The 14,951-nt window shown below is 40.9% G+C and overlaps 1 protein-coding gene across 2 annotated transcripts in view; it reads right to left on the minus strand.

The window, feature by feature from the left end:
- The window catches only part of slc4a7 (solute carrier family 4 member 7), a 51,712-nt gene that overhangs the window by 22,918 nt on the left and 13,843 nt on the right, over window positions 1-14,951 (minus strand). Inside the window, exons 1-6 of one of the 2 annotated variants that reach the window (XM_088084740.1) lie at window positions 14,015-14,371; window positions 6,936-7,017; window positions 6,380-6,520; window positions 6,146-6,284; window positions 5,296-5,456; window positions 4,215-4,403 (exon numbers count right to left, since the gene is read on the minus strand). In XM_088084740.1, the coding sequence (XP_087940866.1) occupies window positions 4,215-4,403; window positions 5,296-5,456; window positions 6,146-6,284; window positions 6,380-6,520; window positions 6,936-7,017; window positions 14,015-14,071 (769 nt within the window). In that variant the 5' untranslated portion in view covers window positions 14,072-14,371. Of the gene's footprint in view, window positions 1-4,214; window positions 4,404-5,295; window positions 5,457-6,145; window positions 6,285-6,379; window positions 6,521-6,935; window positions 7,018-14,014; window positions 14,372-14,951 lie in introns of those variants that run through there. The other variant, XM_088084741.1, reaches the window with a different exon arrangement.

A 14,951-nucleotide genomic window follows, 5' to 3' on the forward strand; every position in this document is an offset into this window, starting at 1 on the left:
GTTTGTCAGACTGTTGAGCTGATTTGATTTTTACTGCTGAGAGTCTGAAGCTGCAGATTTAAACCACATGACTGCGGAGAACTTTTAACCTGAGACTACACACGAGACTGAAGACACACACACACACACACACACACACACACACACACACACACACACACACACACACACACGCACACGCTCAGTGCTAGAGCGTGACATCATGGCCTCGTGTCCCGTTACACTCCAACAGTTTGTAAAATGTCACTCTGTGCACTGACAGTAACGCCATCTGACGTCTTCAACCTGTAATGTAGAACTGATCCTACTCCATCCGACAGAATCACATATTTTATATATTTTACCAACAACAGGAGTTTGGGAGGGTGGAAAATTAGAGGGAACTCCAGAGGTCTGCATCAACAAATTAAAGTTAATCAAAATTAACAAGAAATTTAAAAAAAAATAATAATAATAATTTAAAAAAGAAATAATCTGAAAATAAGCAGAAATAAAAGTTAAGAAAAAAAATTACATTAAAAGTTCCAGAAATCTTTACATATTATATTTTTTTTCTCTGTAACATAATTACAAATATAAAATTATAATTATACATAGAATTTTATGGACATTTTTCCCTCTTTTGAATAATTTTCTAATACTGACTGAAACCATCAGCATGTTGCTCTGCCTCATCAGTCGTCACGCTCACTGACTTCTTGTTGTTGATTTTAAATTAAAAACCTGTCAGCTTCCTCTGCACATTAACAGCAGTAACTCAGTAACGAGGAGTCGCCAGTCTGATGATGATGATGATGATGATGAGTCAGCATCCTAATGTCACCTCCACAGATCACTGAAGGTGAAGAGAGGAGGAACTAATGTGAGGCTGCCGGATGAAACTCTCACTTTTCACTATTGTGTTTATTTTACTAACACACGTAAATACTCATCAGATACTCATCTTTTCCTTTTTGTTTTATTCTGTTGTCTAATAATTTGTTTATTTACGAGTTACGAGCACATGAACGGCCCTCCAAAGTCATAATTACGAGTTGGAAATTGGGAAATTTCGATGACACCGAAGTTGCCGAGTTGTGGCGTTTGCGTGATGTTTCAGTGCAGCAGAGATGGCAGAAAGCTGGAAACAGTGTCAACAACTGATGTTAAAAAATTACATATTTCGTTTTCCGCTCTCATTTCTGCTCTCATTTACTTTTAGTAGTTGCACATTTTAGTATCTGCATCTATCAACTGTAGCAAGCAAACTTTGAGCTGTAAAGCAGCCAGGTGAGTATGCTACATCGATGACATTATTTTATAACACGAGCTGCCGCCTTGACGTCATAAATGCATAAACATGGCGGCAAAAGTCAATGTTTGGGAAAAGGTACCAAACATTAATATTAATACACGTATTAAATATCAATTTTTGATCACATGTAAAGTGTAATATGGTATTAATGTTAACTGCTGTCCATGTAAAATGACCTAAATTAAATAACAAAATATATTTTAACTACTTTTTGTTTGAAGCTTCCTCACGACTTCCCAAATCGAAAACTACGGGCCTCATTATTTTATCTCGCTGTTTAAAGCTGCATGCTTCATTTTTATGAATGAACACACGTCACACTTCAGAGCTGAGTGTAAAGTATGAAGCCACACCATGCCGAGCCGAGCCGAGCCGAGCCGAGCCGAGCCGGCGGATATTTGCCTGGGTCACTGAGAGGAAACAGCTGATCCTGTTTGTCCTCTTCCTCGTCTTCTTCAGGGGGGTAAACCTTCACCTGGGGGACCCCCGCTCCCCCGGACAGCTCCCCCGGAGCAGAGCGCCGACGCAGAGCTCCAGGGGAGTCTGGCGGGGGAGCGTCCAGCTGGAAGGGGAGGGGGCTGGGCGGGCAGGGCTCAGAGTGGAGGCGTTCAAACGGGAAGGACGCACGAGGGGACGGAAGAGGGGTGGCAGGGACAGAGAGGCGATGATGGAGGGAGAGACCAGAGGAGGACATACCGTCCCCTGAGGAGGAGGAAGAGGAGAAGACGAGAGGAAGAAGAGTGAGGTGAAAGGACAGAACCGTCAGCAGGACGACTGGACGACGGTCATGCCAAATTAGTTCAGCTGAGATCATCGAGTCTGCTGGATTTATCTCCTCACAGATTCATGCGTCAGCTCATGTGAGCTGCTCAGTTAGTAAATGTCAGTGACGAAAATTTTTTAAAAAATGTGTGAAACAGAGCTCACTGGGAGTCGATTCTCAGTCTGTAAATTACTGATCTGGATCATCGTTCTTCACAAAACTAATTTAAGGGATTCTGATCAAAGTGTTTGTTATGTGTTTAAGTAAAATAAGAAACAAATATCAGCACTGATCATGTGATATTAGACTAACAATATTCCTATGTCTCCTGTGTGTTTGTGATTTTTTTAAATATATTTTTTACAGAGTTTTTAGGACCGTTATGATCCTTCTGTACTGGCGTTTTGGTTTCGGTGTATGGAGGGAAGAATGGGAGGGAGTTCAGAGGGACACAGGAAGTGAATGGTTGGATAAAATTGGATTTTTTTTTTTTAAAGTGTAATTTTTATGTTGTTTATAGGTGTGTACTTAATAACGCATGTCTTCTGAGCTTTTGTTCTTCTTTCTGATCACATGAGGGAAAAAGTTGATATTGCTGGGATATACTGCATATCACTACTTTTTAAAAACTAAGTAAACCTAACGTTTCTTCAGACAAAACTTAGTTAAAACTATGAGATGCAGACAGATGTTAGAGATAAAACACTGCTGTAACAGATTTAGAAATGCACACGCACACACACACACACACACTCACACACACACACACACACACACACACACACACACACACACACACACACACACACACACACACACACACACACACACACACACACACACAGAGGAGGATCTGGAGGATCCATGTGAGCTCTCTGCACACTGACCTGCAGGTTTCAACAAGACGGAGCTTCACGTTACATCAGCTGAAATCCAAACATTCCTCACTCACTCACAAACAGGATTTATGAGTCCGGATATTAAAATGCAGACTCGTCAAACGGTATTAGCTGGTTATTAGCTCGCTGTCTCAGCAGCTCTGTCAGTTTAGTGCTGACCGGCAGGAAAAAGACCAGACTGCAGCTGCTGACAGGCTTAATATTAATATTATTAATTAACTCTTCAGTTCAGGTTAGTTCATCACAGCTACAGACTGGTAAAAATAAAGCAACAATCATACTGAAAAACTCAATAAAACTGATCAGCTGTCAGAGAAGACAAGTCCGAGTCAAAACTCGTTTAACAATACACAAACGTGCTGTAACTCGACAGCGTTTCCATGCCAACACGATGCCATGCACCAAACAGAGACCCCGTCGTCTTGTCACTCTGTTACCTCTACCAATCAGGAAGGATGAAACCAAAAACACTGAAGGAGTTCTTGGGAACAAAAACAGCAGAACTCACACCGACGTGAGAGAAAACAAGTGAATTAAACAGAGAAATACTAAAATATTGTAGAAAATGTGTCAAAATCAAGTATTCACTGAAAGTATTATATGGTTCTAAATGACATTTTTAAAAATATTGTTAGTCACAAGACACTATTATTAACATTTTGTTTGTTTTGTTTTGCCTTTTATTATTATTATTATTACTTTTCTTGTTTGTTTTTTAATTTTTTTTATTTTAATATTTTTTTCTCTTTCTTCTTTCCTTTAGTTAACAATCACTATTTTCAATTTGCAAATTATTTAATTTTCTTCTCTTCTTCATCACTTATTTCACTTTAATTGCATCTGTCTTTCAGTCCTGATGTTTATCTTATGTGGAAACTACCTCTTATTGCCACTCTGTGGTTCATAGTGTTGCCACTGCAATGTGTACACTACCTGTCCTGGAAAACCCAATAAAAAAAAAATTTAATAAAAAACAAACAAACAAAAAAAACCAACATTTTGTGTGAGTTTATTTTTTGTTTTATGCAACTGTCTCCACAACAGGTCCCGTAAAGCTTCAGTAGAGCCTGATAATTCGAAGGTCCCAGTGCGTCAAAATGTTTGTCAGATTCACACATTATCTTTTCCTGTGATTCATTGGAAAGATAAGTTTGTGGAAAAACATAATCCACTCGGGAACGTAAGGCCTTCCTACAGATCTGCAGATAAAATATTTAAAAAGTGAAGTTCAGAATGACAAGAGGCACCATGGTCTCACCGTTTCGTTCCAGTAAATGGGGGTCGGAGTGTTTCTTGCCAATATCAGCGAAGGATCGAACCAGCGGGATTCGGTTGCTCAGCTTCTTCTCGTTCTGATGGTGGTGACGTCTCAACATGGCTTCCTTCACCTTCTCCCGAACGCCCTCCTCCAGCTGACCCGACGCCAACATGCTGTCAATCACCATGTCTGCATGTGAGGGGGGACAACAGGAAGTAAGCCTGCATGTTACATGTATGATGATTTAAATTACACTCAGTCTGTGCACACATTTCACATAAATTATGTCAATTTAATCATTTTTGAGCTGAAAAAGTAAGATTTGGTCAAAGTCCTAATTAAGTGGTTGAGTAAAACCTCCAGAACAGAAACTTGTTTGTTTCACTCTGCATCCAAACAAACCAACATGATTTGTGGAGTTCCCCAAGGCTCAATCCTAAGTCCTCGTAAATTTCAAATGCATCAATGAGGACAAAGTATGTAAAACAATAAACTGCCACTATTATGTAGGAAACTAAATACAATTTACTATACAAAAAACTCTTTTATGATCATGGTGTCGTCCGGCAAAAGGGACATTAAAAGTTTATTTACAACAGCTGTTGGATTGACTATCATGATATCCAGAAAAAAATAGAGGGCTAGAGGAGACAGGAAAGCTTACTGAAAAACAGCTCATGTTATAGTTATCTAGACATTAAAATACGAGGCCATTATTTTCAGATTCAGCAACTCTGGAGCTCCCCAAGGTTCAATCCTTGGTCCTATTTTATTAAAATACAAATTTCTTCTCTTTGGCAAAATTATGCTAAACAATAAAATAAACCCTTATTAATGACCTTATCATAAGGTCATAGGAAAAAGCAACATAGAAGAGTTTAATATCAGCTGTAGGACTGACGATCATGACATCCATCAAGAAAAAGAAGAGAGTTAAAGGAGACAAAAAGTATTCTTTGTAATTTCATTTTCTACCTCATGTTATAGTTTTATAAACACCAAAACAGAATTCCCTCTGGTGTTGTCCAAGGTTCAACTGTCAGAGGATTTACAGCTCTTAAATGTGTTTTAGGGTGCTGACCTGCGATCTCTTCGATAGTGTTGGCCCTCATGTCGAGCAGCACGGTGCCGTTCAGGATGCAGGAGCGCAGCTCAAATAGACTGTGAAGAGACAACGTGGCCACGTACGGTTTACTCCAACGTTCACCTCCGTCTTCTACGTCCTCCTCAAACTTCAGCCACCTGAAAAAACCCCACAGCAAACAGATTTCCCTTCACATATCAGAGCTCGCATTAAAGGTGCATTAAACAGATTTGGTAGCTTCCTAAGATCCTACAAATGTAAACTGTCATGTCAGGCCTGTTCTGTTGCAAAGAAGTGTATTAATTCTCCAACAAATGTGGCATTTCTTGCCATGTTTGCAGTTTCACATCATATTTACTCTGCAGTATCTGCTTAGTTCAGTTTGGTTCCTGGAGTGAAACTATCCAGGCATGAAAAACAAAGACTAATCACATCTGCGCTGATTCAATTTAGTCACACAGGCATTATAATCACTTACAAATATCAAAACAAAATCCGCTGGATTTATGAGGAAATAGTTCAGGAGCTGACAAAGACTCCTGCAGGAAGATGAAACATCTTCGACGCTTGGACATAAATCCTGAATAAATAGAAGTTTATCCTGTTCAAAGAATGAAGGATTACCAGTGAAGTCAAAATCAAGTGTGTTAGTCTAAATAAAGAGTGTTATTATAAACAGAAGAAATGGCATGAGGATCATCTTACATAAATTGCTCCGCTGAAAGATAACGGAGTATTTTGGAAAATAAAGCATTAAAAATCCCAAAGGAAAAACAAACGCTGGAGGAAAACAAAAAGAGACAAAGGCTGGAGTTTCATCCTGAATAACAGAGAAACGTGTCCTTGCCTGGCTGTCTCCTTCCACTCCTGAAAGTCTCCGTCTCTGAAGGCGATCTCGTCCAGTTCGGTGAACAGGTCGTGAGGGATGTGCTCTTCATCGCCGTCCTCCGTCCCGAGGATGAACTGGACTCTCTGAGACGGCGTGTCTGCAGAGACACAACAACCAAACTCTATAATTTATCAGCTGATTTAAATGATCAGTGCATCTGTGATCAGATGCCGTCACCGAGTTTCGACGAACCATTTGAGGGCGACTCTCGTCCGTCCTCTCGGTCTGACCGATCCCGTCGTTTCCGGTGATGTCTGTGTCCTCTGTGACGGTGACGCCTCCGACTCTCTCGGCCCAGAGGAACGTGAACGCCGACGTACACCGCTCTGTGACCTGCCGCAGGGAAACACAGTCAACAGCCCAGCGAAAACACTCAGGAAACGTTCTGACCCGGTAATCATCATTTTTACCATAAACATTTCTGTCAGTGCATCACTCTGAAACAGATAAAAGTGGCTTCTTAAAAAACATGGAAATATTTGTACGTTTATGGTAAAAGTTTATATTGCAGATTTTTTTTGTAATTTTTCTACAAATTTGGAATTACACAAGGCCTCTTTTGTTAAGCTGATATTATAATGTAATAAATATACTGCTGCTGGCTCTTCATACTTCTCAGATGAACATCAGGAGACTGAACTGTGTGTGTTAATACATCCTCTTTGCTACTTTGTGTTTGACTGTAAACACAGACTTTGTCACTGTGTGTGTGTGTGTGTGTGTGTGTGTGTGTAAACAGAGTACTTACTCTCCAGTTCTTCCTTCTCAAAGTTGGTGTGGAGGGTGGAGCTGGTCTTCCCGCGGTCCAAAACTGCCTCCTCATCGTTGCCCTGCAGCACAAACAGAGAAAAAAAGAAAAAAAAGAAAATTAAATAACTTAGTCAATTATATAAAGGTGTTTTGACTGAACAGGAAGGTTTCAGACGCACTAAACTAACAGTGATGTGCTGCTGGTGTCCCATTACTGCACTGAGCGACAGACACCAAAAAAGGCAGCGACGTATAGATGTAAATGATGCAGGTTTAAAACTTTTAAGAAAAAACGGCAGGCGTAACAGACCATGAACCACAAGATGTCTGTCGTTCCCGAGTAATAAACACATAAAATTCCCTAAAAATATACATGAAATAATCACAGGGTGGTTAGTTTGATCCACAGCTGCTCCTGCCACAAGTCAAAGTGTCCGTCATCGAAATTAAATTCAACGTGTCACTTTGGACAGAAGCATTCCTCAAATCAGTGTAATATAACAACTTTAACTTCATTAAACTGTTGTTTGATCGATGTGACACACTCAGACTGTCTGGCTCCGCCCGCAGACGGTGGGAACGCCACGACTCTTAACACCGCCATCAATAATGTTGACAGGAAGTGGTCCGACAGCTGGACATCAGAATCTGTCAGCAGCTGGACGCACAGAGAGACTCAGCTAATCAAATAAACATGACGAGAGGGTTTACTGCTCAGAAGTGACGCGCACGTGCGCACACACACACACACACACACACACACACACACACACACACACACACACACACACACACACACACACACACACACACACACACAAACACACACGCACACTCAGAGAGCTGTGGTGCTGGTGTGCGTGGAGTGTGTCAGACAGGAAGTGCAGCGCCATGCTGGTTGGTTATAACTCTGCTGCGACTTTGAGCTCACAGCCTGCTGTCTGTTTGTACAGCAGCATGCTGACAGATAGCACACACACACACACACACACACACACACACACACACACACACACACACACACACACACACACACACACACACACACACACACACACACACACACACTCTGACAGAGCGGCTTAAAGAAACAGCTCCACCTCTGATCCGTCACTGCACAGACAGACACATCTGTAATCCCTCACAGCACCACGCAGCCCGTCTGTGTGTCCGCGCTGGTATTGCTGGTGTTACTGGTGTTATGTTAACACTCAGGCTGCCTGACACCAGGAAAACATTAGGCGGGTTTCCATTAACCCTCAAATAGAATAGAATAGAAGTACAATAGAATACACCTCATAGAAATAAATCGATTTTGAAAAAAGTTCTATTTATTGTGAAAAAGTTTTTAAGCTCGCATGAGGTGGTATTTCAGGGAATATGAAAAAGCCATATTTCATCAAACTGCAATTGCAACAGTTGCTTTTAAAGGTCACATGACTTACAAAATCGTGGACTATCACCTCCCAGAATTCCCTCATACGTGGCCGCTCCCACGTATTAGGGGCTCGCCTTTCCATTATCGCTCACTAACACCCACGTCACCTTCAGTTAGAAATAATGACGGCTAGTGCGGCTGCTGCGATAGAAAGATGCTCACCAACAGCCCGACGCTGACCGCAGCCGACCTTCAGCTTGGTGTGTCACGGCCTATTTTTCATAGGACTGGTCCTGAATATTCAGCTATTCAAGTTTTTCTTAACTGGGGAGGTATTCGGTGTTCGATTTAGGCATTCAGACATAGATTTTTTTTATTTCAGAGGACTAACGCCATATCGGTGTTTGTGATCCTGCTGCTGCGCCTGTCACACACACAGTGTCAGGAAGGATAATTATACCCAACAGTTATTAACGGGTTTATTGACTGAGTCGAGATATTTCGGTGTCGGTGTGAGCAGCACGGGAGCACAAACACGTGAGCCCCCCCGCAGCTCAGCCCGAGTGAAGCTCTGTCCTGCAGCACAGAGCAGGAAAATTTAACCATATTTCACAGTGAGGACACTCATCATGTCAGACGCACGAAATTTAACAGACTAATTTGGAACAGTGGACACAGACTGTTGCACTGATAACTGTCGCAGTTTTTTAACTTAAACTACACAGTACCACAAAGCTGTAAGCAGTCAGAGGCACACCAGGCTCTCCCTCACCTAACACTGAAGCTTTGTGGCTTCAAGCTCTCCCCTATGACGGTGACGCTGTGAGGCACCAGGTGTGGTCTGTGTCCGTCTCAATTAGTAAATGAGTTTTTGCATAAACAGAAAGAAACAAGATACCATTTCTCACCAGCTCCAATCAGTGCATTTAAAAACAGGCAGCAATAAATATCAATACAACAAAACAAACAATATCAAATGCCGAAGATAAAAAACTCAACAGACATGTCCGGCACACACAAAAATATACAAAAAGAGGCTGCTGCAAATGTCGGTCGCACCACCATGCAGGCCTAGTTACCACTGTCGATATATATGTGATGCGCTAATATCTAGATTGACTGAGCTCATTTTGTTACACGCACTGATCCCAAGAATAAACTTCCAAAAAACAAACTGCTTTTAAAAATCCTGTTATCAAATTCTTTTCTCTTTGCGCTTTTGCAGTTGAAGTGACTTTGTGTCAAACCCAGAAAGCAAACGAAACTCTAAGATGTCATTGTGTAATTGCAGCAATGAGCAGAGTGCAATGCACGATGCATCCCTGCCCTTCAGAAATTAATCAAACTGTCAAACAACACGTGAAGAGGAAACAGCGTCCAGCTCATCTGTGCCAGACGACCTCTCTGTCACCCCGGCGGGGAGCACAGGCCGGCACTTTGTGCCGATGTAGTGAAAGTGTAGATGACCCGAGGTGATGTCCAGGTCCAAATAAACTGTGAGTGACGCGATCCGCCCGAGTAATCCAGGTTAAAGATAGATTTCACAGCCCCAGCGGTGTTCTCACAGAGCTCAGAGGTTTCCTCCACGTCTGTCATCGTATCGTCTGTTAGTATATCAACCAAACAACACGCTGACAGACCGACAACCCGCAAATAATTACAGACACGTGACCCCGCTGTTTTTCTTTTCCTTTAGCTCAAATCCCATCTGCAGCGACATCCTCATATCTTAAAGTGGATCTCTGGGTTCTTTCCTTCTGCTGCATTTTACCAGCTCGGTGTGAAATCTGACTTTTGTGTAAATTATAGAAAATCAGAACGTTGTTGATATCTGATGGGAACCAATATGACAACAGAGAAGTAGTCAGGTTTCCATTTTACCCTCAAATTGCGCAAACTGAAACTCTGAATATGAAATGTGCCTAATGGAAACATGTAAGTTTCAAAAAACTCCCATTTACCGCGATATGATATGATGCAGCAGGAGCTACAAGAGCTGTTATTGCATCACATATCTGAGAAAGTTGAGCTGATCATAAGGAAGTTTTAAATCCACAATTCCTCTGTGAAATCGTGGACTACATCTCCCAGAAATCCCTCACACGCCGACGCTCCCACGTATAAGGGCCTCACCTTTCCATCATCCATAACACGCCGACGTGGAAATGGAAATAATGATAATAATCATTGGAAACAATGAAGGCTAGTGCGGTGGCTGCAATAGAAATAAAGCTGCTACTGTTTTGAACGTCCATCACCATTTTTCTTGTAATGTTATCACCAGAAGAGAAGTCACAGAACAACACAGCCATTTCACAACTGTGTTTCATCTACATTTTAAAAATATCACTTATGTTTTGCACAAATCTGTAATGGAAATCAGCTTAATGAGGAGAGCAAGACCATTAAGACCTTAAACTGCACAAATTGAAATTTCAAAATATAAAATACACCTAATGGAAGCACATTAATTTAAAAAAAAAGTTTTTCCGATCTCATGAGATTGTATTTCAGGTGATTTGAAAAAGCCATATTTTTCAAAATTGCGATGGAAACATGTCTTTCGCTTCAGCTGTGGACGGTGGTTTTGTACGAGTCCCTGATGTGAAAGTCTCCTAATTCACCTCCTGCAGCCTCTTTGTCTTGAGGTTCACTCTGTTTGCAGAAACTGAAACTCAACCTGACGTCCAGTAAAACAGCCGCTGGTGATCTAACATAAACACGTGGTTGTGAGGTGAGATTTTTTTTCTGTGAAAAAAAAAAACCCCCAAACACCGACATGCAAACACTTTCTGTAATGGGCCCACTTGAGGTACATCTGCACTTTGAACACAGGCTTAGTTAAATATCCTGTTCACACCGAGTGACAGGATGTGAAAATAACCTCAAGCCAAATCCAATAACAAATTAGATCTGACTGTCGGTCATTTAAGCAGCTTTCTGTACGAGCTGCAGCCCGACGCAGATTTCTAAAAACACATTAGATGAGGAAGATAAAACAAAGAGGACATTGACTGCGGAGGGGAAAGACCTGAAGAGATAATGTGGTGGTGACATCCAGTTTAAAGGATTCTAAAAATAAAATTTGGGCCGGAGGAATCTGATGATCAGTTTTCGGATATAGAAACGTCTCTAGAGTGTCGAGGCGTATTCTGTACACAGTGTTTCTCTGTCTGAACTTTGACTCTCAGCTCTCGGGATCCTCGTGACACCAGCAGCTAGAGCTGTTTTAGCGCCGTTTATTTTTAGGCTGCATCTTCAGGAAAATGAAGGGAGTTTAAAATTAATTATGGAACGTGGTTTTGATTTCAAAGCAGCTGATTTATTTATTTATTTTAATTTATTTCTAGAAATTTACAATCACATAAATATCAAGACTGAAAAGACTGTTGGATTTGTTCTTGGAAGAGTTTTAAATATGAAAAAATTGCACATGACTTATTCTCTGTACGTGGTTTTATTCAGGGTTCCAACACATTTATGCCAATGAAATTTTTAATTTTTCCATAGCTTTTCCATTATATTTTACCCATTTTCCATGGCTTTATTTACCCCTTAGGCCCCCGCTTTAATATTACACACACTTATACCACTCTTTTCTTTTAAAAATCAGGCTATAAAAAATATTACACATTATATGATTTTTGTATGATTTTGTATTTACATGATATGATTTTATTCCATGACTTTTCCAGGCTTAGGAAATGACTTTTACAGGTTTTCCATGACCTGAACGCTGCTATATGCCGATGCTGGCGGTCTCTTGAGCGAAATTTTGGCAGTCTTGATGTTTTCTCTTTGGTATGGCTGGCCAGACCTGACCGCTTTCCTCATGTTGCCAACATCGAAACATTTTGGTGCAGAGTCGACATCCAGCACGGCTGGAGTCTGCCCCTCCTTTGAGCCACATATTTCTCAGTCAAAAGCCATATTTATGCAACTTTTTGAGGACGCTCTTCCCTTGCACTTGCAGATAAGCAAATTGCTAGCACACAGTAACTTTCCTTTCTTTCCAACTAGCTGCATACACTAATGTGTACAATGTGATACTTATGTTTTTTTTTTATCTTGTGTGTGTGTGTCTTTGAAAAAACAAAAAAAAAAATCTTGTTTCCCCTCTCTAAATGTCAACATTTTTGGTGGTCTGTGAATGCAGTGCAGGCAGAGCTCTTCATGAGTTTTTTTTTTCCAGTTTTGAAGTTTGAGTCAAGAAGTTGATAATTGATCGGTCAATCTGGTCAGAGCTGATCAGATCAGATTAATGGATGAGCTGCTGCAGAGGAGAGTGAAAGCAAACTTTTAGACTTAGCATAATTGACAATTAAGTTTCACTTTCACTGCGCCTGGTGTTCTGCTGCTCCATCTGTGCCCAGAGTATGCTCAGCACTCTGAGAATGTGGTGCAATGCATCACAGAGAGGTATGTACTAGCACTTCAAATGAAGGGTCCAGGACCAAAATATAAAGGCAAACAAATTCAAGTTCGATTGTGGTGGGCCACCACAAATAAATGAATATTTGTGAAACTGCAGTCTGCAGTCTATCAAACTAAAAGCTAATAAGCTATCAAACCACGTGAAGCCTGCATGGGAATGAATTACAGCTTTTAAGAATGGGTTGCAGCAGCACAGACAGTAACTGATACTGGCAGAGCTGCTGCAACTCATTCTCAAAAGTTGTAATTTATTCCCAGACAGGCTTCACAACCATCTTTCAGCATATGCATGTACATTTTTTGCTAGTTTACATTTATTTATTTTAATTAATTTTATTTGAATAAATGCATGTGAATTTGATTGCATCAGATTAAGCAGTCACCAGCTGATTGATCGGTGCATCTCTAGTTGGTTTTCTAGTTTGAGGCGAGTGATTCTAACTAGCTGCACACACTTATGTGTATAACGTGATACTGAACTGTTGACATTTCAGCAGTCATGTGGCACAGCATTAGATTTTAAATTAGTTACACAGGGAACATATCTTACGCCATGAAAAAGAAAGATACGAGGAAAAGAAATTTTTTTTTTAATTAAAAAAAAGGAGAAAATAGTCTGGAAAAAGTGCTTAAAAAATTATACAAAATTTTCAGATCTGTAATTTTGATTTTTATACATATCGTTTTTTTTCCTTGGACATTTCCTCTAGCATTTGTTTTTTTCTAAATCTACTAATTTCTTCTTCTAACATTTCTCACAAAGTTTCTAATCACCTTTTTTCCCTTTGATCTTTGAAAGAGAGCACTAATTTGCTCAGGGTTAAATAGTTTAAATATTCATAAAAGGCATCTGAAAGCAGCACAAGAAAGGACTCACTAATGACTGATAATAATGATAACAATTCTGTAATACCGTGACACCATGATACTTTCTGAGACAGTTATCGTACAGTGAAAATCTCATACCAGTACAACCCTAGTGTACTCAGAGGCTGGATGTTTGTACATGAGTGTCACTCTTGTGTACTTTGTCTTGGCGTATATCAGATCAGATGTGATCTCTCTTTTCCTGTTTAACTGCCTCATTTCCTCAAATGTTTCAGATGAGCCTGAATGAAATTCAACACGCCATTCATGCTCTGTGCGCACTTAAAAAATCTGTGACTCGTCTCTAATTATATCTGTGAGTAAAGTGAAGCCTCATGAGGCCCCGACCAAACTTTACTGACAGCAGAAAATGTGTCTTTTTGGCAGCAGATACATACCAGTGACATCGCTCTGGCCACCCTCTGACTGGCAATATCTCCCCAAAAGTCTCCCATTGCTGTTCTATCCCAAAACAGAGTCACCTGGGTCAAATTAACCCAAATTCCAAAAAGCTCTCAACGTCCAAAGCAAGAGGAAAATGTCCTGGCAGTGAACTCCTCACAGTTTGAAAGATAAATCCAGCAGCTCAGACACAAACTGACTGTCAGCCGCAGCGAGCGGCTCTGCAAGTCGTCCAGCTTCAGTATGTAAATACAGACGCTGTGCTGCATGAAGAGCCTCGGCCACATTTATGTATTTATAGCCGAGTGTGTTGCTTCACTGAGTGCCTGTCAGAGCGAACAGCAGCCTGGAAGTCTGCAAACACAGCAGCAAAGAAGAAGAAAAAAACAGGAGGCGGAGCGTCTGATCGACGAGTCATCCACATTTCTGAGCAGGAAAAAGACAAACAGAGCAGAGACTGACGAACTGAACTCAACTGAAACGACCCCGACCTACTTTAACTGGAAATACTTCACTTTAAACTCTGGTACTTCTGATAACTCTGCAAATTTACACCCAGAAACTATTTGTACTTGACCATACATATTTGTTTTCTTTTTAAGAAGTGAAACACAACTCCCACAGTCCCACAGCAAAACACAAGTCTGGGGGCGACACTAGCTCACCTGGTAGAGGGGGCGCCCCATACACAAAGACTATATAGGCACGTTTCCATTCCAGATTTGAGCAAAACTTAAGAATATTTTCAAGACACTGATAAAACAAAATTGCGAGATGACGGTGTTTCCACTGAGTGATGTTCTGCAGCTTCTCCTCTGGCGATAACATCCCAGTAACCATGGCAACAGATGAACATTTAGCAGCTTTATTTCTATTGCAGCCACCAAACTAGCCGTCATTATTTACAATCCAAGGCCACGTAGGCGTGTTATG

The sequence above is a fragment of the Plectropomus leopardus genome, chromosome 11, assembly GCF_026936395.1.
Source record: "Plectropomus leopardus strain MGB_pleo_1.0 chromosome 11, ASM2693639v1, whole genome shotgun sequence".
NCBI classification, from domain to species: Eukaryota; Metazoa; Chordata; class Actinopteri; order Perciformes; family Serranidae; genus Plectropomus; species Plectropomus leopardus.